The sequence below is a fragment of the Pogoniulus pusillus genome, unplaced genomic scaffold, assembly GCF_015220805.1.
Source record: "Pogoniulus pusillus isolate bPogPus1 unplaced genomic scaffold, bPogPus1.pri scaffold_162_arrow_ctg1, whole genome shotgun sequence".
NCBI classification, from domain to species: Eukaryota; Metazoa; Chordata; class Aves; order Piciformes; family Lybiidae; genus Pogoniulus; species Pogoniulus pusillus.
Genome location: NW_026974595.1, coordinates 1417 through 22915, shown reverse-complemented (window position 1 = coordinate 22915; position 21499 = coordinate 1417). Strand labels below are relative to the sequence as shown.

Below are 21499 nucleotides of genomic sequence, written 5' to 3'. Positions count from 1 at the left end.
CAGCCTGCAGCAGAGGAGGCTCAGGGCAGAGCTCATTGCTGTCTGCAGCTGCCTGCAGGGAGGCTGTAGCCAGGTGGGGTTGGGCTCTGCTGCCAGGCAAGCAGCAACAGAACAAGAGGACAGAGTGCCAAGTTGTGCCAGGGGAGGTCTAGGCTGGATGTTGTTAGGAAGTTGTTGTCAGAGAGAGTGATTGGCACTGGAATGGGCTGCCCAGGGAGGTGGTGGAGTCACCATGGCTGGAGGTGTTGCAGCCAATCCTGGCTGGGACACTTAGTGCCATGGCCTGGTTGGTTGGGCAGGGCTGGGTGCTAGGTTGGGCTGGCTGAGCTTGGAGCTCTCTTCCAACCTGCCTGGTTCTGTAATTCTATGATTCTATGAAAAGAAGAGGATGAGATCTACAAGAGGGCTCTGCTGTGCTGGTGACTCCATGGAGCCCAGCATGAGTGAGTCTGCCAAGCAAATTGAAACAGAGAAATGGAGAGTTTGAGTTTTAAATCCTGGGTGGGACAGGCTGAGAGAGCTGGGGTTGTTCAGCCTGGAGAAGAGAAGGCTCCAGGGAGACCTTAGAGCAGCCTCCCAGTACCTGAAAGGAGCTACAGGAGAGCTGGGAAGGGACTGTTCAGAAGGGCCTGTGGGGACAGGATGAGAGGCAGTAGTTTGGAACTGGAGCAGGGCAGGGTTAGGTTGGACATCAGGAGGAAGCTCTGCACAGTGAGGGTGGTGAGACCCTGGCACAGGCTGCCCAGGGCTGTGGCTGAGGCCCCATCCCTGAAGCCATTCAAGCTCAGCCTTGCTGTGCCTCTGTGCAGCCTGCTCCAGCTGGAGGTGTCCCTGCTGCTTGCAGGAGGATGTGGAGGAGATGACCTTTGAGGGTCCCTTCCAACCTGATGCTCTCTGTGACTCTCTAAGTTCTACCTGGTGGCTGATGTCATCTTTCTGGTTTGGTTTTGGGTGGAGATTTTTGTTTGCTGGCTTTTTCTTCCTTCTGCTGCCTGGTTTGCTTTGCTTTGCCCTGTGTTTTGATCATGCAAGTGATGGTAAATGATCCCACTTTTGGTGTGATAGCTGGCAAAGACTGGAGGTAAAGTCCAGAGTTCAGTGAGGCTGTTGAGATCAGCAGATTTTGATGTTTGAAATGAGCTCCTGGAGCTGTGCAGGATCTTACTCAGTACAAGAAAATGAAGACTAAAAGGGATTTCAGGACATGCCAAAGAAATCTGCTCTACATCCACTCAAAATGAGTTGCACTTAAGGAACTCCTTTGTGTAACATCCCTAAACCCTCTGGCAGACAGAAAAGAAGCAGCAGCAGAAAAGGAGCAGTGTTTCTGTCTTCCCTCCACACCTCTGATCATCACTGCTGCTCTTCTCAAACCCATTTCTCTTCTTCCTGCCATGCCAAGGGTAGTGCAGCACACACTGGGTTGGACCCTAGCCCCTCTTCAATCTCATGAAAGGTTGGCTTGGACCCTGTGGGGCCTGTTCCCCTTCCCTGGGGTGGTGTCTTTCACACAGTCACTTCTGTCAGCCAGTCCTGGAGTCCTGCCCTTAGGAAAACTGCTGAGGCAGCTAAACCTTTCCCACTCAGAATCACAGAACCATAGACTTGGTTGGGTTGGAAAAGACCTCTGAGGTCATCGAGGGGTGATGAGATGAGAGCAGCCCTGCAGAGAAGGACTTGGGGGTGCTGGTGGGGGAGAAGCTGGGTAGGAGCCAGCAGTGGGCACAAGCAGCACAGAAGGCCAAGGGCAGCCTGGGCTGCATCCAGAGCAGTGTGGGCAGAGATGGAGAGAGGAAATCCTGCCCCTCTGCTCTGCTGAGACCTCTCCTGCACTGCTATGGGGCCCAAACAAAGAAAGGCTATGGGCCTGGAGCAGAGTCCTGTGAGGAGAGGCTGAGGGAGCTGGGGGTGTGCAGCCTGCAGCAGAGGAGGCTCAGGGCAGAGCTCATTGCTGTCTGCAGCTGCCTGCAGGGAGGCTGTAGCCAGCTGGGGTTGGGCTCTGCTGCCAGGTACCCAGCAACAGAACAAGGGGACACAGCCTCAAGCTGTGCCAGGGCAGGTCTAGGCTGGATGTTGTTAGGAAGTTGTTGTCAGAGAGAGTGATTGGCATTGGAATGGGCTGCCCAGGGAGGTGGTGGAGTCGCTGCTCCTGGAGGTGTTGAAGCCAAGCCTGGCTGGGGCACTTAGTGTCATGGTCTGGTTGGTTGGGCAGGGCTGGGTGCTAGGTTGGGCTGGCTGAGCTTGGAGGTCTCTTCCAACCTGCTTGGTTCTGTGATTCTATGACCTGATGGAGTGGGTCTAGAGGAGGGTCTCCAGGATGCTCAGAGGGCTGCAGAATCTCTGCTATGAAGAGAGGGTGAGAGTATTTGGGAGTTTTCACCCTGGAGAAGGTTCCAGGAAGCCTCAGTGCTGTGTTTCAATATCTAAGGGGAGCTGCAGGCAGGCTGGGGGGGGACTGTTTAGAAGGGTCTGTGGGGACAGCAGTGTCTCCATTCTTGGAGATGCTCAAGGTGAATCTTGCTGGAGCCCTGAGTAACCTGATCTAGTTGGAGGTGTCCCTGCTTGCTGCAGGAGTGGAGGTTTGCCAGGAGGGACAAAAGAAGATTAGAATCATCAAATCCCAGACAGGTCTTGGTTGGAAAGGCCCTTTTTAAGATCACTACACCATGTCCCTCAGCATCACATCTCTGCCTGTTGGAAACACCTCCGGGGTGAGGATTCAGCCACCTCCCAGGGCACTTCAACCCTTCTCCCTCAGCATCACAGAGCCATAGACTTGTTTGGGTTGGAAAGGACCTGTGAGGTCCTTGGCTGTGACCATGACTTAGGGAGTTGGTGAGTCCTGGCTGGTCCTCTGCAGCTTTCCTCACGACACTGTGCTCTAGATGCTGTTTGAATCATTCTTCCAATGCAGAAAGACAGTTTTGAAGACTTGCTGCTGTCCCCCACAGGTCTTCCAGTTTCTCCAACTTTGGTTCCTTCCTTCAGCTCAAGAGGGACCTTCTGTAGCCTCCAAATACTTAATGGAAATGCTCAACAGTACTGGACAAAGGACCCAAAGCTGCAGGAAATCAGTTCATGCATCTTCCCTCTTTGAAGGCAGCCTGCCACTAACTGTTCCAGCCCCTTGTGCAGCAGTAGCTTTGCAGCTTGCTTGGCAGAACTGCTTCCTCTGCACAGGGTTTTATTTCAGTCATGCTCTTCTGGAAGCTGAAGTTAGGACAGTCCTTCTTCCAGATGTCATAGGCCTTCTGCCTTCCTTATCAAGGCTTGAAGACCACCAGAGCAGAAGATGTTGTAGCTGGAGGTCTGCTAAACTTCTGTTCATGGAAACACAGAATGGCAGGGGATGGAAGGGACCTGCAGAGCTCGTCCAGTCCAACCCCTCTGCCACAGCAGCATCCCCTACTAATAAGGGGTAGTAATCAGAGGGCTGCACTACAGTAGGCAGCCTCTTGGTAACATCCCTGACCCGGGCCCCAGGGAGGCAGCAGAGCTCCCTGTGGAAGGGGTCTGGCTGGATGAGGCACTTAGTGCCATGGTCTGGTTGACTGGATAGGGCTGGGGGATATCTTGGAGGTCTCTTCCAACCTGGTTGATTCTGTTGGTTCAGATCACAGAATCAGTGTGGTTGGGTTTGGAGGGACCTGCAGGGATCATCCAGTCCAGCACCCTCTGCCAGAGCAGCATCACCCAGGGCAGGGCACACAGGAGCACATCCAGGTGGGCTTGGAAAGGCTCCAGAGCAGGAGACTCCACAGCCTCTCTGGGCAGCCTGCTCCAAGCTCCAGCACCCTCACACCAAACAAGTTGCTCCTCATCTTGAGCTGGAACCTCCTGGGTCCCAGCTTGTACCTGTTGTTGCTTGTCCTGTCCCTGGGCAGCACCACCCAGAGCCTGGCACCTTCACCCTGACCCCCACCCCTCAGCTCTTGAGAGACATTGATCAGATCCCTCTCAGCCTTCTCCTCTCCAGCCTAAGCAGCCCCAGGGCTCTCAGCCTTTCTTCACAGCAGAGCTGTTGTTCCTTGCCCTATCACTGGGTGCCACCGCAAAAACCCTGCCCCGTCCCTTTGCTTTGGTGCAGCCTCAGCAGCTCTGCCCCTGCATCCCCAGAGCATCTCCCTTCCCAGAGGCAGGGGAAGCAGAGTGAATGGGAAGTGCCTGGGAATGCAGGTGAGGCCTCGGCACTGCTCTGTCTCTCTCTGGGGGGATGTGCAGCTCTGTCTCTCTCTGGGGGGGGATGTGCAGCTCTGTCTCTCTCTGGGGGGGGATGTGCAGCTCTGTCTCTCTCTGGGGGGGATGTGCAGCTCTGTCTCTCTCTGGGGGGGGATGTGCAGCTCTGTCTCTCTCTGGGGGGGGATGTGCAGCTCTGTCTCTCTCTGGGGGGGGATGTGCAGCTCTGTCTCTCTCTGGGGGGGATGTGCAGCTCTGTCTCTCTCTGGGGGGGGATGTGCAGCTCTGTCTCTCTCTGGGGGGGGATGTGCAGCTCTGTCTCTCTCTGGGGGGGGATGTGCAGCTCTGTCTCTCTGGGGGGATTAGCAGCTCTGTCTCTCTCTGGGGGGGGATGTGCAGCTCTGTCTCTCTCTGGGGGGGATGTGCAGCTCTGTCTCTCTCTGGGGGGGGATGTGCAGCTCTGTCTCTCTCTGGGGGGATGTGCAGCTCTGTCTCTCTCTGGGGGGGATGTGCAGCTCTGTCTCTCTCTGGGGGGGATGTGCAGCTCTGTCTCTCTCTGGGGGGGGATGTGCAGCTCTGTCTCTCTCTGGGGGGATGTGCAGCTCTGTCTCTCTCTGGGGGGGATGTGCAGCTCTGTCTCTCTCTGGGGGGGATGTGCAGCTCTGTCTCTCTGGGGGGGATGTGCAGCTCTGTCTCTCTCTGGGGGGGATGTGCAGCTCTGTCTCTCTGGGGGGGGATGTGCAGCTCTGTCTCTCTCTGGGGGGGATGTGCAGCTCTGTCTCTCTCTGCGGGGGGTGTGCAGCTCTGTCTCTGTTTGCATGCTTGTGTCACTGAGTGCTTTCGTAAGAACTCCTGCTGCATCCGAGCCAGAATTAAACCTCGGCACTTCAGGGCTATATTAAGAGCTGGGGTTTGCTGCCAGCTCGTGTTTCAGCTGCTGGCTGACGAGCTGAGCCCCAGCTGTAAGCGATGCTCTGCGAGGAGATCTTCGTCACAGCGCTGCGCTCTTGCATCCCTCACACCCACCAGCGGAGCTGCTGCAGCTCCTGCGCCGAGCCAGGCAGCCGAGGGAGGGGTCCGCAGCAGCAGCAGAGCATCAGCCAAGGTATTGGCCTGATTCAAGCTTCCCAGAGCCTCCAAACCCAACAGAACCGTGCAATAAGAGGATGCCTTCCCCTCTCCCCCTCTGGGAAAGGAAGGAGCTGGATGCAGAGGGTGGAAGGGGTAAAGCAGCCACAGAGCAGTCCTGCTTCCATCTGGGAGCTGGAAGAGGAACTGTAACAACAAGCAAAAGGTGTTTCAGGCAGGGGAGGTACAAAGAGGTAGAGGGAAGGGAAAGGAGGTACAGAAATGTGTGTGCAGGCAGAGTGAGGGCAGTGGATGGAGGCAGAGCCAGGAAGAGGCTTCCACTGCCTGCCACCATGGGCACAGGGTGCCACAAGCGCGGCAGGAGCCAGGGTGGTGCTGGCAGGCAGGCAGGGAGGGCAAAGAGCCAGAGAGAGGCAGCCAGAGCCTGTCTGACAGGGGTCCTGGGCAGGGGGTGGGGGAGCTAACACTGCACCTGGGGCCAGGTCCAGACCCCCCCCCAGGGAGGAGTCAGGAGGAGCTGGGGCCAGGTCCAGAGCACCCCCAGGGAGGAGTCAGGAGGAGCTGGGGCCAGGTCCAGAGCACCCCCAGGGAGGAGTCAGGAGGAGCTGTGGCCAGGTCCAGAGCACCCCCAGGGAGCAGTCAGGAGAAGCTGGGGCCAGGGTCAGATCACCCCCAGGGAGGAGTCAGGAGGAGCTGTGGTCAGGTCCAGACCCCCCCAGGGAGGAGTCAGGAGGAGCTGGGGTCAGGTCCAGACCCCCAGGGAGGAGTCAGGAGGAGCTGGGGCCAGGTTCAGAGCATCCCCAGGGAGCAGTCAGGAGGAGCTGGGGCCAGGTTCAGACCACCCCCAGGGAGCAGTCAGGAGGAGCTGGGCCAGGTCCAGACCGGGAGGGTTAAGCCTTTACAGGCAGTAAGAAGAGGAGAAGCCTCATTGCTAGAGCTTGGCTTTGGCAGGAGCAGCATGAGAGCTGCCATCGATCTGGAGGCTCTCCTCATGGGCTGCTCTTGCTGTGGCTCACATGAACCCAGACCTGGCTTGCAGCCACTCTTGCCTTGGCTGCTCCCCTGCACGATTCTGCCTGCTTCCTGGCTTAGGTCACTGAAGCCCTGACACAGCTTTAACTTTGCCCTCAGCCTTGGGAGACTTTTTCAGTCAACAAGGGACCTCCAGAACGCAGGGGCAAGGCTGTGACCCTTCCTGGAACGCAGTGCAACAGGAGCTTTGCTGCTGCTGAAGCTCCCAGGAACATAAGCTTGTGAAGGGAAGGGATAAGCCCTCACTGGGAATGGGCTGCCCGGGGAGGTGGTGGAGTCCCTGTCCCTGGAGGTGTTTAAGAGGAGGCTGCATGAGGCACTGAGTGCCATGGGATAGTGAATGAAAAGGTGTTAAGTGATAGTGTTTTCCAACCTAGTTAATTCTGTTATTCTGTGGTCTCCTGGATGGAGACAGTGACAAGTGGTGAACCTCAAAGGTCTGTCCTGGGGCCAGAGCTGTTCAGTGTCTTCATCAACGATGTCAACTGCAGGATGGAGGCACCCTGAGCTGATGGTACCAAGAGGTGTCTGAAGGATGGGATGGGAACTATCCATAGGGATCTGGACAGCTTGGAGAAGTGGCTGAGGAGCATCTCATGAGGTTCAATGAGGCAAGGTGCAAGGTCAGGGCAGCCCATGGTATCCTTCCAAGCTAGGGAATGATGAGATGAGAGCAGCCCTGCAGAGAATGACTTGGGGGTGCTGATGGGAGAGAAGCTGGGCAGGAGCCAGCAGTGGGCACTGGCAGCACAGAAGGCCAAGGGCAGCCTGGGCTGCATCCAGAGCAGTGTGGGCAGAGATGGAGAGAGGAGATTCTGCCCCTCTGCTCTGCTGAGACCTCACCTGCCAGCTTTGAGACCACAACATAAAAAGGCCATGGAGCTGCTGGAGTGGGTCTAGAGAATGCCCCCCAAGGTGATCAGGGGGCTGGAGCACCTCTGCTCTAGGGACAGGCAGGGAGAGCTGGGGCTGCTCAGCCTGCAGAAGAGAAGGCTCCAGGGAGACCTTAAAGCTGTGTTTCACGATCTGAAAGGGACCTGCAGATAAACTGCTTAGAAGGGCAGCCTGTGGCAGTGCTTGAGAACACTTCCAGGGAAGAAATTGCTTCTAAGAACCAGCCTAAACCTCACCTGGTGCAAGTCGAGGCCACATTACAACAGCTAGGGGAGGAGTTAGTGCTGTAGAATGTGCTTGTCTTCTGGTTGTCCTTCTGGCAGCATTAAAATGTCTGTCCCTGCTAGTTTACATGCCTCAGGTTTGGGTGAGCTCTGCTCTCAGCAGCTCCGAGTGTCCAAGCCTCCAAGGTTGTTCTGCTTTCAGCAAGTACTTGGGAAGAGCACAGCCAAAGCCTGCCTCAGCTCCAGTGCTGTTCCTCTTCCCCACTGCTGAACCCTTTGCAGTCAGTTCATTCTCTCTTTGCTCTTCTGAGACTTGCTTGGCAGTTTTGGCCAAGTCACACATTTGGGATCTGTCACATGCAAGTAAAAAAAGCACCCCAGGTTAAACCCAGTGAGGCCAATGGGATGAGGTTTAGCAAAGCCAAGTGTCAGGTCCTGAACTTTGGTCACAACAACCCCAAGCAATGCTGCAGGCTCAGGGCAGAGTGGCTGGGAAGCAGCCTGGTGGGAAAGGAGCTGGGGGTGGTGGTGCACAGCAGCTGAACATGAGCCAGCAGTGTGCCCAGCTGGCCAAGGAGGCCTCCAGCATCCTGGCCTGGATCTGAACCAGTGTGATCAGCAGGAGCAGGGCAGTGATGGTGCCCCTGGACTGGGCCCTGGTGAGGCCACAGCTTGAGTGCTGGGGTCAGGTCTGGGGGCCACAGGAGAAGAAAGACACTGAGGGGCTGGAGGGTGTCCAGAGAAGAGCACTGAGGCTGCTGAGGGGTCTGGAGGGCATTGTGTGAGGAGCAGCTGAGGGAGCTGGGGGTGGTCAGTGTGGAGAGGAGAAGGCTGAGGGGAGACCTCATTGCTCTCTGCAGCTGCCTGCAAGGAGGCTGGAGTGAGGCTGGGGTTGGTCTCTTCTCCCAGGTAAGCAGAGACAGGAGAGAGGAACTGTGCTGGAGCTGTGCCAGGGGAGGGTTGGGTTGGAGATGAGGAGAAAGAGTGGGGAGGGGTTGGGACAGGCTGCCCAGGGAGGTGGTGGAGTCCCCAGCCTGGAGGTGCTGAAGAAGCTGTAGCTGTGGTGCTTCAGGACAGAGTGCAGTGGCCTTGGTGGTTATGTTTGGGCTTGGTGATCTCAAAGGGCTTTTCCAACCTTAATGATTCCATGCTACAGTGCTGAAGTTGCTGTTGTGCCTTGATGCTGACCACAGTGAGGGTTAAGTTAAGATACCAGCACTGCTCCCTGAAGTTGCAGGCACCTTCAGAGTCACTTTCCCCAGCCTAAGATGTGTAACTTCCCAGTTTTGATAACTCTTCTTTTAACACAGCTTTAGTGTCTGTGCTGTGTCTTGCTCTTCCTGCAGAGTGCATCTGGGCCGTCAGGGAGATCTGCACCAGAGGTTCCATCTGAATCCCTGTCTCAGAAGTATCTCAGCTAGAGCAAGGTGCTCAGGGAAACTGTGATCCTATGTCCTGGTGCACAGCCAAGTCTACACGGGGCAGCAATGTGCCCTGGTGGCCAAGAAGGCTAATGGCATCCTGGGGTGCATCAGGTGCATCGCTGTGGCCAGCAGGGCTAGGGAGGCTCTTCTGCCCCTCTGCTCTGCCCTGCTCAGACCACAGCTGCAATACTGTGGCCAGTTCTGGGCTCCACACTTCAAGAGAGGCAGGGACCTGCTGGACAGAGTCCAGCAGAGAGCTGTGAGGATGCTAAGGGACTGGAACAACTCTGCTGTGAAGAAAGGCTGAGAGCCCTGGGGCTGCTTAGGCTGGAGAGGAGAAGGCTGAGAGGGATCTGATCAATGTCTATCAGTAGCTGAGGGGTGGGGGTCAGGATGAAGGTGCCAGGCTCTGGGTGGTGCTGCCCAGGGACAGGACAAGCAACAACAGGTACAAGCTGAGACCCAGGAGGTTCCAGCTCAAGATGAGGAGCAACTTGTTTGGTGTGAGGGTGCTGGAGCCTGGAGCAGGCTGCCCAGAGAGGTTGTGGAGTCTCCTTCTCCGCAGCCTTTCTAGACCCACCTGGCTGTGCTCCTGTGTGCCCTGCCCTGGATGATGCTGCTCTGGCAGTAGGGCTGTACTTGATGCTCTCTGCAGGTCCCTTTACCTCCTACCAAATGTGCTGAAGTGAAGGGGGCAGGAGCAGTGCTCAGCTGCAGTGCTGCCCACCTGCTGCCAGCTGCTCAGGGTTTGCTCTGCATCTGAGTTAAGAGGTAATGAAACATTTCACTTTCCACACTCTGAGATGCCACCCCTGGAGCATGCATTCAGGCACCTGCTGGGAGCAGAGCACTCCTGCAGCTAAAGGCATGTTCCTGATGCAGCAGAGTCCCTCACCAGCAGCAAGCTCACCACACCGTGTACCAATTGAGCTGTTGACATCTCCTAATGCCATGGTCTGGTTGATAGGACAGGGCTGGGTGCTAGGTTGGACTGGATGAGCTTGGAGGTCCCTTCCAGCTTGTTTGATTCTATGATTCTGTGATCTCCCTTTGTCTGCAGGAGCCTCACAGAGGCAAAGTCATCCAGCTCTGGGAGCTACAAATAAAGCTTGCATGCAGAATGAAGAAACATTTGCAGTGGTACAGACTCATAGAAGGCTTTGGATTGGAAAGGACCTCAAAGGTCATCTAGTTCCAAGCTCCTGCTATGGGCAGGGATGCTTCCACTAGACCACCTTGCTCCTGAGGGCCCCATCCAGCCTGGCTCAGAACACATCCAGGCTTGGAGTCTCCACAGCTTCTCTGGACAACCTCTTCCAGTGCCTCACCACCCTCATGGGGAAGAATTTCCTCCTGATGTCCTATCTAAATCCAGCTTCTTACAGGCTGAAGCCATTCTCCTTCCTCCTGTCACTCCATGTCTTTGTCAGAAGTCCCTCCCCATCTCTCCTGCAGCCCCCTAAAATACTGGAAGGTTCTTAAAGGTCTCCTCAGAGCCTTCTCCAGGGTGAACAACCCAAACTTTCTCAGCCTGTCCCCATAGCAGAGGTGCTGCAGCCCTTGGCTCATCTTTGTGGCCTCCTGTGGACCCACTCTAACAATTCCATGTCCTCCTTGTGTTGGGGGCTCCAGAGCTGGATGCAGGACTCCAGGTGGGGTCTCAGCCAAGCAGAATGGGAGGGGGGAGCTTTGAGTACTGAGATCTACAGTTTTAACCGTGCCCTGCACTTGATTTATTTAGGCTTTGCTTTGTCTTGCTGTGTCACAAGTTTCTGCTTCTGCTGGAGAGTTTCTGTTTGTGGAAAGCTTGAAAGCCTTCCTGCAGATCCTCAGCCTAAGCCAAAAGGCTGCAAGCTGCTAAACTGCTGTCTCAGAAGCTGAAAAATGTCTCATAAGCATAAAATACCCTCACTTAGAGTCATAGAATCATAGAATCAAGCAGGTTGGAAGAGACCTCCAAGCTCAGCCAGTCCAGCCCTGGCCAAGCAACCAGACCATGGCACTAAGTGCCTCAGCCAGGCTTGGCTGCAACACCTCCAGGGACGGTGCCTCCACCACCTCCCTGGGCAGCCCATTCCAATGCCAATCACTCTCTCTGACAACAACTTCCTAACAACATCCAGCCTAGACCTGCCCTGGCACAGCTTCAGGCTGTGTCCCCTTCTTCTGTTGCTGGGTGCCTGGCAGCAGAGCCCAACCCCACCTGGCTACAGCCTCCCTGCAGGCAGCTGCAGACAGCAATGAGCTCTGCCCTGAGCCTCCTCTGCTGCAGGCTGCACCCCCCCAGCTCCCTCAGCCTGTACTCACAGCAGAGCTGCTCCAGCCCTTGAAGCATCTTTGTGGCCTCCTCTGGCCTCACTCCAGCAGCTCTGTGTCCTTCTGCTGGGGACAGCAGCACTGGAGGCAGGATGGGAGGTGAGGTCTGAGCAGAGCAGAGCCTAGGGGCAGAATCCCCTCTCTTGCCCTGCTGCCCACACTGCTCTGGCTGCAGCCAGCACACAGCTGCCTGCTGGGCTGCAGGAGGGCACTGCTGGCTGCTGGGGAGCTGCTCAGCACCCAACACCCCCAAGGCTCCCTCTTCAGAGCTCCTCTCAACCAACTCTGCACCCAGCCTGGATTTGTGCCTGGGCTTGGCCCAACCCAGCTGCAGGACCAACAGTTCCATGTGTTTCAGTGATGGGCACAGGAATTTGGAAGAGGAGATTTTAGATCATGGCAAGGAGAGGAACTTGCCAAAGGTGTCTGTTGCAGTGCAGCAGGCTGGAGTCTTTCATCCACTGATACTACTGGGAGCAAATCACAGTTCTGTGAGCGTGGTTTATGTTCCCTGGAGGACACAGCATGCATGGGAATGGAGAAGCAAGCCTGTTGCCCCCACCCTCAGTGTTCAGCTGAAGTTGCTCCTTGTTGTTGCCATTCTTGTGCTGAGATCCATTTTTCCAGCGCCGCTTGAGGCTGCTTTGCCCAAAGCTCATCCCCAGTAACAAGGAAGGATTTGCTCCCTGCTGCCTGCACCACTGAGTGGGGAAGGATTGCTGAAGAGATTTGGCAATTTCAAGCTCATTCATACCTCGTTTTGGATTTTGTTTGGGGTTTTTTTTCTTCCAGTATTGAAATGAGTAACAGCAGAGAAAGCAGCGACTCTGCCAGGCTGTGATGTTTACATTCAAGGCAGCCATGCATGGGGTTTGGAATGAATGCTGATCCCCAGGAACTTGGGTTGGTTTTAGGGATGCTACATCATAGAGCCATAGCATAGGTTGGGTTGGAAGGGATCTCCAAAGCTCATCCAGTCCAACCCCTCTGCACCCAGCAGGGATGTCGTCCACTGGAGCAGGTTGCCCACAGCCCTGGCCGGCCTCACTTGGAATATCTCCACCTCCCTGGGCAACCTGTTGCAGGGTTCCAGCAGCCTCCTGCTGCAGAACTTGTTCCTCACAGCCAATCTCAATCTGCTCTGCTGTCCTTTGCAGCCATTGCCCTCGTCCTGTCCCTGCAGGCCTTTGCAAACAATCCTGATTGTGGCTGCTTCCTAAGACCATTAGCTCTGAATTCAGTGCCTGCAGGACCACTTGGTTGCCTGGTGGCAAGTCAGCTGTCCTTTGTGCTAGTGGCAACAGAGAGGGCTGTAGATGAGTTGAGTAAGATCTGAATTGCTGCATCCAGCTCTCTGTCCCCAGCCTGAAAAGGACACAGAGCTATGTGAGGCACAGCATCACAGAATGTCAGGGGCTGGAAGGGCCCTGAAAGGCCCATCCAGCTCAACCCCTATGCCAGGTCACACAGGAACAGATCCAGGCGGGGATGGAGACTCCACAGCCCCCCTGGGCAGCCTGTGCCAGGCTTCTGTCACCCTCACAGGGAGAAAAACCCTCCTCATCTTTCCATGGCACTTCCTCTGCCTCAGCTTCCACCAGCGCCCCTGCCCTGGCACTGGGCATCCCCCAGCAGAGCTGGCTCCAGCATCCTTAGCAGCACTGCTGAGGTCACCTCTCAGTCTGCTCCTGTCCCAGCAGCACAGCCCCAGCTCCCTCAGGCTCTCCTGGCAGCAGGGCTGCTGCATCCCCTCCGTCCCCTCAGGGCTGGGTGTGACTGTGGCTCTGAGGCTGCCTCTCCTCTCTTGCAGACCAAGCCTGTTGCCTTTGCCGTTCGGACCAATGTTGGCTACAGCGCAGCTCACGACGACGATGTCCCAGTGCCAGGCATGGCCATCTCGTTTGAGGCTAAAGATTTTCTTCACGTTAAAGAAGTAAGTAAAGCTGGGGGAGGAGAGGAGGGGGACTGAGTGAATCTCACCTCTTTGAGTCCCGGGGCTGCTCTTCTGTAAGGCTGCCGCTTCACACCGCCCGGCGCTGCAGAAAGGGAGCTGGGTGGGTTTGAAGTGCTCTGCTTAGAAAGGCCACGGCTCAGATGGCTCAGGCTGCAGTCAGTGAGGTTTGCAAAGCAGGTGCATTTCTTCTCTGGTTCAAGTCACTGATTCTGAGCATAAAAAGCTCAGTGCCACAATCTTTGTGGGGTTTGTCACTGTAGTGCTCTCTGATCCAGCAGCCGAGGGCTGCTTCTCTTCTGTCTGTGCGAAGGAGTCTTGGTAAATCCCCCAGATCCCAGACTCAGGTTACATCACAGGATGGTAGGGGTTGGAAGGGACCTGCAGAGGTCAGGCAGTCCAAGCCCCCTGACAAAGCAGGGCCACAGAGAGCAGGGCACACAGGAACACAGCCAGCTGGGTCTAGAAAGGCTGCGGAGAAGGAGACTCCGCAGCCTCTCTGGGCAGCCTGCTCCAGGCTCCAGCACCCTCACACCAAACAAGTTGCTCCTCATCTTGAGCTGGAACCTCCTGGGTCTCAGCTTGTACCTGTTGTTGCTTGTCCTGTCCCTGGGCAGCACCACCCAGAGCCTGGCACCTTCATCCTGACCCCCAGCCCTCAGCTCTTGAGAGACATTGATCAGATCCCTCTCAGCCTTCTCCTCTCCAGCCTATGCAGCCCCAGGGCTCTCAGCCTTTCTTCACAGCAGAGCTGGTCCAGCCCCTTCAGCATCCCCCTAGCTCTTTATTGGATTCTCTCCAGCAGGTCCCTGTCTCTCTTGCACTGGGGAGCCCCAGACTGGGCACCATGACATTTCTAGAGCAGCCAGAATGAAAGCTAAAGCTGTGATGCAGGTTGAGCAGTGCTGGATTCTCAGTGACACTAACTCCTCTTTCAGGAGCCCTTATGTTTGCCTCCAAAATATGCACTTGCTAAAACTCCTCCTTAAATGTTTAAACACAGCCTGTAATACCTACCTCCATAGCTTCAGTTTCAAAAGGCAGCTTCTCTTCCCATGCAGATGTTCTCTTAAGAGTTTCCTACATAACCCAGACTCTCCATCATTCCTATTTGAGAGCAGTTACTGCCATGGAGCCTCTGGAGTGTTGCATATGGGCCATACATAGCAGTGACTTATTGCCATTAAATGGTAGTGACTAAAAGATAAAGGAATGAACCCAACAGTTGTGAAGCAAGGAGAGAAGCCACCCTGGCTGTATGTGACTGTCTCTTGCCAATGTAGAGCAGTGGCTATCTCACAAGTGGAGTCAGAGAATCATGAAGGTTGGAGAAGACCTCTGAGGTTTTTGAGTCCAACCATCAACCCATCACCACCATTGAATCATCTTGCCAAGTGCCATGGCCACCGCTTACTTGAACACCTGCCACCTCCCTGGGCAGCCTGTGCCCATCCCTGACCATTCTTGCAGCAAAGAAATTGTGCCTAATCTCCATCCTAAACCTCCCCTGGGGCAACCTGGGGCCATTCCTCCTCATTCTGTCAGTTGTTACTAGGCAGAAGAGACCAACCCCTACCTGCCTCCAACCTCCTCCTTTCTGTGAGTTGTTGAGAGCAAAAAGTTTCTCTGCAGCCTCCTCTTCTCCATGCAAAATAACCTCAGGTTCTCTCAGCTCCTTTCCACGAGCCCTGTTCTCCAGACCCTTCTCCACTTCACTGCCCCAACCCTGTTCTCCAGACCCTGCACAGCTTCACTGCCCCAGCCCTGTTCTCCAGACCCTTCACAGCTTCACTGCCCCAGCCCTGTTCTCCAGACCCTTCTCCACTTCACTGCCCCAGCCCTGTTCTCCAGACCCTGCACAGCTTCACTGCCCCAGCCCTGATCTCCAGACCCTGCACAGCTTCACTGCCCCAGCCCTGTTCTCCAGACCCTTCACAGCTTCACTGCCCCAGCCCTGTTCTCCAGACCCTGCACAGCTTCACTGCCCCAGCCCTGTTCTCCAGACCCTGCACAGCTTCACTGCCCCAGCCCTGTTCTCCAGACCCTGCACAGCTTCACTGCCCCAGCCCTGTTCTCCAGACCCTGCACAGCTTCACTGCCCCAACCCTGTTCTCCAGACCCTTCTCCACTTCACTGCCCCAGCCCTGTTCTCCAGACCCTGCACAGCTTCACTGCCCCAGCCCTGTTCTCCAGACCCTGCACAGCTTCACTGCCCCAGCCCTGTTCTCCAGACCCTGCACAGCTTCACTGCCCCAGCCCTGTTCTCCAGACCCTGCACAGCTTCACTGCCCCAGCCCTGTTCTCCAGACCCTGCACAGCTTCACTGCCCCAGCCCTGTTCTCCAGACCCTTCTCCACTTCACTGCCCCAGCCCTGTTCTCCAGACCCTGCACAGCTTCACTGCCCCGGCCCTGTTCTCCAGACCCTGCACAGTTTCACTGCCCCAGCCCTGTTCTCCAGGCCCTGCACAGCTTCACTGCCCCAGCCCTGTTCTCCAGACCCTTCTCCACTGCCCCAGCCCTGTTCTCCAGACCCTTCTCCACTTCACTGCCCCAGCCCTGTTCTCCAGACCCTGCACAGCTTCACTGCCCCAGCCCTGTTCTCCAGGCCCTGCACAGCTTCACTGCCCCAGCCCTGTTCTCCAGACCCTGCACAGCTTCACTGCCCCAGCCCTGTTCTCCAGACCTTGCACAGCTTCACTGCCCCAGCCCTGTTCTCCAGACCCTGCACAGCTTCACTGTCCCAGCCCTGTTCTCCAGACCTTGCACAGTTTCACTGCCCCAGCCCTGTTCTCCAGACCCTGCACAGCTTCACTGCCCCAGCCCTGTTCTCCAGACCCTTCTCCACTTCACTGCCCCAGCCCTGTTCTCCAGACCCTGCACAGCTTCACTGCCCCAGCCCTGTTTCTCCAGACCCTTCTCCACTTCACTGCCCCAGCCCTGTTCTCCAGACCCTGCACAGCTTCACTGCCCCAGCCCTGTTCTCCAGACCCTGCACAGCTTCACTGCCCCAGCCCTGTTCTCCAGACCCTGCACAGCTTCACTGCCCCAACCCTGTTCTCCAGACCCTTCTCCACTTCACTGCCCCAGCCCTGTTCTCCAGACCCTGCACAGCTTCACTGCCCCAGCCCTGTTCTCCAGACCCTGCACAGCTTCACTGCCCCAGCCCTGTTCTCCAGACCTTGCACAGTTTCACTGCCCCAGCCCTGTTCTCCAGACCCTGCACAGCTTCACTGCCCCAGCCCTGTTCTCCAGACCCTTCTCCACTTCACTGCCCCAGCCCTGTTCTCCAGACCCTGCACAGCTTCACTGCCCCAGCCCTGTTCTCCAGACCCTTCTCCACTTCACTGCCCCAGCCCTGTTCTCCAGACCCTGCACAGCTTCACTGCCCCAGCCCTGTTCTCCAGACCCTGCACAGCTTCACTGCCCCAGCCCTGTTCTCCAGACCCTGCACAGCTTCACTGCCCCAACCCTGTTCTCCAGACCCTTCTCCACTTCACTGCCCCAGCCCTGTTCTCCAGACCCTGCACAGCTTCACTGCCCCAGCCCTGTTCTCCAGACCCTGCACAGCTTCACTGCCCCAGCCCTGTTCTCCAGACCCTTCTCCACTTCACTGCCCCAGCCCTGTTCTCCAGACCCTGCACAGCTTCACTGCCCCAGCCCTGTTCTCCAGACCCTTCTCCACTTCACTGCCCCAGCCCTGTTCTCCAGACCCTGCACAGCTTCACTGCCCCAGCCCTGTTCTCCAGACCCTTCTCCACTTCACTGCCCCAGCCCTGTTCTCCAGACCCTGCACAGCTTCACTGCCCCAGCCCTGTTCTCCAGACCCTGCACAGCTTCACTGCCCCAACCCTGTTCTCCAGACCCTTCTCCACTTCACTGCCCCAGCCCTGTTCTCCAGACCCTGCACAGCTTCACTGCCCCAGCCCTGTTCTCCAGACCCTGCACAGCTTCACTGCCCCAGCCCTGTTCTCCAGACCCTTCTCCACTTCACTGTCCCAGCCCTGTTCTCCAGACCCTGCACAGTTTCACTGCCCCAGCCCTGTTCTCCAGACCCTGCACAGCTTCACTGCCCCGGCCCTGTTCTCCAGACCCTGCACAGTTTCACTGCCCCAGCCCTGTTCTCCAGGCCCTGCACAGCTTCACTGCCCCAGCCCTGTTCTCCAGACCCTGCACAGTTTCACTGCCCCAGCCCTGTTCTCCAGGCCCTGCACAGCTTCACTGCCCCAGCCCTGTTCTCCAGACCCTGCACAGCTTCACTGCCCCAGCCCTGTTCTCCAGACCTTGCACAGCTTCACTGCCCCAGCCCTGTTCTCCAGACCCTGCACAGTTTCACTGCCCCAGCCCTGTTCTCCAGACCCTGCACAGCTTCACTGCCCCAGCCCTGTTCTCCAGACCCTTCTCCACTTCACTGCCCCAGCCCTGTTCTCCAGACCCTGCACAGCTTCACTGCCCCAGCCCTGTTCTCCAGACCCTTCTCCACTTCACTGCCCCAGCCCTGTTCTCCAGACCCTGCACAGCTTCACTGCCCCAGCCCTGTTCTCCAGACCCTTCTCCACTTCACTGCCCCAGCCCTGTTCTCCAGACCCTGCACAGCTTCACTGCCCCAGCCCTGTTCTCCAGACCCTGCACAGCTTCACTGCCCCAGCCCTGTTCTCCAGACCCTGCACAGCTTCACTGCCCCAGCCCTGTTCTCCAGACCCTTCTCCACTTCACTGCCCCAGCCCTGTTCTCCAGACCCTGCACAGCTTCACTGCCCCAGCCCTGTTCTCCAGACCTTCACAGCTTCACTGCCCCAGCCCTGTTCTCCAGACCCTGCACAGCTTCACTGCCCCAGCCCTGTTCTCCAGACCCTGCACAGCTTCACTGCCCCAGCCCTGTTCTCCAGACCCTGCACAGCTTCACTGCCCCAGCCCTGTTCTCCAGACCCTCCACAGCTTCACTGCCCCAGCCCTGTTCTCCAGACCCTTCACAGCTTCACTGCCCCAGCCCTGTTCTCCAGACCCTTCTCAACCTCACTGCCCCAGCCCTGTTCTCCAGACCCTTCTCAACTTCACTGCCCTCCTCTGGACCTGCTGCAGCCCTCAGTGGTTTGCTTGCAGTGAGTGGCCTAAGCTGAGCGCAGTGCTCCAGGTGTGGCAGTCCCTGCCTTACTCCTGCTGCCCACACCCTTGCAGACCCAAGCCAGGATGCTGTTGGCCTTTTTGGCCACCTGAGCAGACATCTTCAGCTTCTTGTAAAGCAATCCCCTCCTCTGCTGGGCAGTTTCCAGCCACTGTGCCCCAAGCCTGGAGTGTCCATGGGGTTGTTGTGACCTGAGTGCAGAACCCTGCCCCTGGCTTTGTTGACTCTCATACCGCTGGCCTCAGCCCATCCACCCAGCATGGCCTGGTCATTCTGCAGAGCCTTCCTAGCTTGGAGCAGATCAGCACTGCCACCCAGTGTGGTGGTGCCTGTGGCAGCATATGTTGGAGTTGAGCTCAGTGAACCAGCTCGTGTGTGAGTGTGAGTGTCAGCTTTTTCACTTTGCCAAAGATGTCCATTCCTTATGGATTGCATTGGAAGGTGCTGTAAAGATCATCTGGTTCCATTCCCCTGCTGTGGTCAGGGAAGCCTCAAGGCCACATCCAACCTGGCCTTCAGCACTTCCAGGCTTGGAGCCTCCCCAGCTTCTCTGGGCAACCTGTCCCAGTGCCCTCACAGGGAAGAATTTCCTCCTAATGTCCAACGTAAATCCAGCTTCTTCCAGGTTGAAGCCATTCCCCCACCTCCTGTCACTCCATGCCTTTGGCCAAAGTCCTGCTCCAGCTCTCCTGAACACCTTCAGATATTGAAAGGCTGCTCTGAGGTCTCCCTGCAGCCTTCTCTTCTCCAGCTTGAACAACCCCAACTCTCTCAGGCTGTCTTCATAGCAGAGGTGCTCCAGCCTCTGATCATCTTTGTGGCCCCCTCTGGACTTGTCCTAATGGTTCCATGCCTGTCTTGTTTTGCCAGCCTCAGACCTGGACACGAGACTCCATGTGGGCTCTCACCAGAGCTGAGCAGAGTGGCACAGTCCCCTCTCTCGAGCCCACACTGCTGGGGATCAGCCCAGCACAGGCTTGCTTTCTGAGCTGCCAGCACCCTCTGCCAGCTCACACTGAGCTTCTCCTCACCCAGCACCCCCAGGTCCTCCTCCTCAGCACTGCTCTGCAGCTATTCTCTGCCCAGCCTGGATTTGTGCTTGGGATTGCCCCAGCTTGGGTGCAGGACCTACCTCTCCATCCTGTCCAGGTCCCTCTGGATGCCATCCCTCCCCTCCAGCATGTCAGCCAGGCCACACAGCTGGTGTCATTGCTGAGAGTGCCATGCTGCTGGCAGAGGTGCCAGTACCAGTCTGTCACAGCATGTCCAAGATGCTGAGCGTGAGCTGTTGGCAGGAAAGCAGATTTTAGTGGGTTCAGACAAGAAGGGGAGTGTGAAAAGTAGTAACTGACATTTTATACAGAGAAGTGAATATCATGGAATAAGGGGAAAAGATAACTCCAGCTGCAGGGGGTGAGAGCAGAGGGAAGAAAATGTCTGGGGTCCTCCCAGGAGAACCCTCCAGGTTGTGTGTTTTGAGGGCAAGAAACTCTGAAGCCTAAAACAATTAACAGTGGTGAAATGGGTGGAGGTAGCAGCCAGGGGGTGGGAGCAGAGGGGAAGAAATCTCTGGGGTCCTCCCAGGAGAACCCTCCAGGTTGTGTGTTTTGAGGGCAAGAAACTCTGAAGCCTCTGAAAATGAAGAGTGGTGAAATGGGTGAAGGTAGCAGCCAAAGGGATATCACCAAGTCTGTGAAGGAAGGTTTCTGCCCAACTACTCTCCAGCTTTTGACCAGCCCTGAAGGTGTAATTATGTCTGATGTATTTCTGGCTATTAGCACAGTGCTTCATTAGCATAATAACCCAGCAGAGCGATTAAGGGGAGGGCAGAATTGCATCCAGTGGCTTGGCTGCCAGGTTCAAGCTGCCAAGAGGCTGATCCCACATGCAATGCACTCATGTCCTGCTCCCTGCCTTCTGTGTTGCTCTTTTTGTCCTGCAGAAATTTAATAATGACTGGTGGATAGGACGGTTGGTAAAAGAAGGCTGTGAAATAGGATTCATACCAAGCCCAGTCAAACTAGAGAACATGAGGCTGCAGCATGAACAAAAGGCAAAACAAGGAAAATTCTACTCCAGGTAATGACCAAAGAAATGGCAGTAGCAGTGTGGTTGGCAGTGAGAGTGGCAGTGGGGGGTGGGAGGGACACGGCTCTGGTCGCAGCTGCGGATGGTTCGGGTCAGTGCAGTGCTCCTTAGTTCTGTGGTTAATCTCCTTGTTGCTCCGGGGAGAAAGGAGATGTTTAGCTTGGTGATAGTCAGTTCTGTGCTTAACCTTACTGCTGGTTGAGGGAGAAAGGAGATTACAGGCTCCCAGGATGTTAGGGGCTGGGAGGGACCTCTGGAGAGCTTCCAGTCCCACCCCCTGCCAGAGCAGTGCCAGAGGATCCAGCACAGGGCACACAGGAACACATCCAGACAGGGCTGGGAAGGCTGCAGAGAAGGAGACTGCACAACCTCTCTGGGCAGCCTGTGCCAGGGCTCTGACACCCTCACACTAAACAAGTTCTGCCTCACCTTGAGCTGCAGCTTCCTGTGCTGCACTTCCCATCCCTTGGCCCTTGTCCTGTGGCAGGGCACAAGTGAGCAGAGGCTGTGCCTGTGCCTTCCTTGCTGACCCCCAGCCCTCAGCTCTGGGTAGACATTGCTGAGATCCCCTCTCAGCCTTCTCCTCTGCAGCCTAAGCAGCCCCAGGGCTCAGCCTCTCCTCCTCAGGCAGTGCTGCAGTCCCTTCAGCATCCCTGTAGCCCTCCTTGGGACTCTCTGCAGCAGATCCCTGCCCCTCCTGAAGTGGGGAGCTCAGAACTGGCTGCAGCATTCCAGCTGAGGCCTCAGCAGGGCAGAGCAGAGTGGGAGGAGAACCTCCCTGGATCTGCTGGCCACGCTCTTCTGGATGAGCTATTTAGGTTGGTGGTGTTTAGTTCTGTAATTAATCTTCATTTCTGACTGAGGGAGGAAGGAGATCTTTAGGTCAGTGGTTTGGTGGCCTGCAGTGGCTGCTGTTCCCTTTGCTTTTTAAAGTGCATCTGCAATGAGTACATTTGCTATGTACAAGACCAGTTTGGGATGGAAAAAGGGAAAAAATCAATCTCCCTAAATTCCCCAGCAGTTTTCTTTTCCCTTGTTCTCAAGATCTTGCAGTTTCTAAAGCACTGAGTTTAGAACTGAAAAGGAAGTGTGAAGAGGAATTTGTTTCAAGCTGAAGCCAGTGCCTGCTGGGCAGCCATTAGGGGAAAAAGAAATCATAGGATTCTTGGAAAAGGCTTTGAAG

The 21499-nt window shown here is 56.3% G+C and overlaps 1 protein-coding gene across 1 annotated transcript in view; it reads left to right on the top strand.

The window, feature by feature from the left end:
- Positions 1 to 20307, top strand: part of LOC135173954 (voltage-dependent L-type calcium channel subunit beta-2-like) — a gene marked incomplete at its 3' end in the record, with an annotated part of 57043 nt that extends 36736 nt beyond the window's left edge. Inside the window, exons 3-4 of the mRNA XM_064141173.1 lie at positions 12966 to 13088; positions 20171 to 20307. Of these exons, the coding sequence (XP_063997243.1) occupies positions 12966 to 13088; positions 20171 to 20307 (260 nt within the window). The remainder of the gene's footprint in view (positions 1 to 12965; positions 13089 to 20170) is intronic.
- Between the last annotated feature and the right edge of the window lie 1192 nt (positions 20308 to 21499).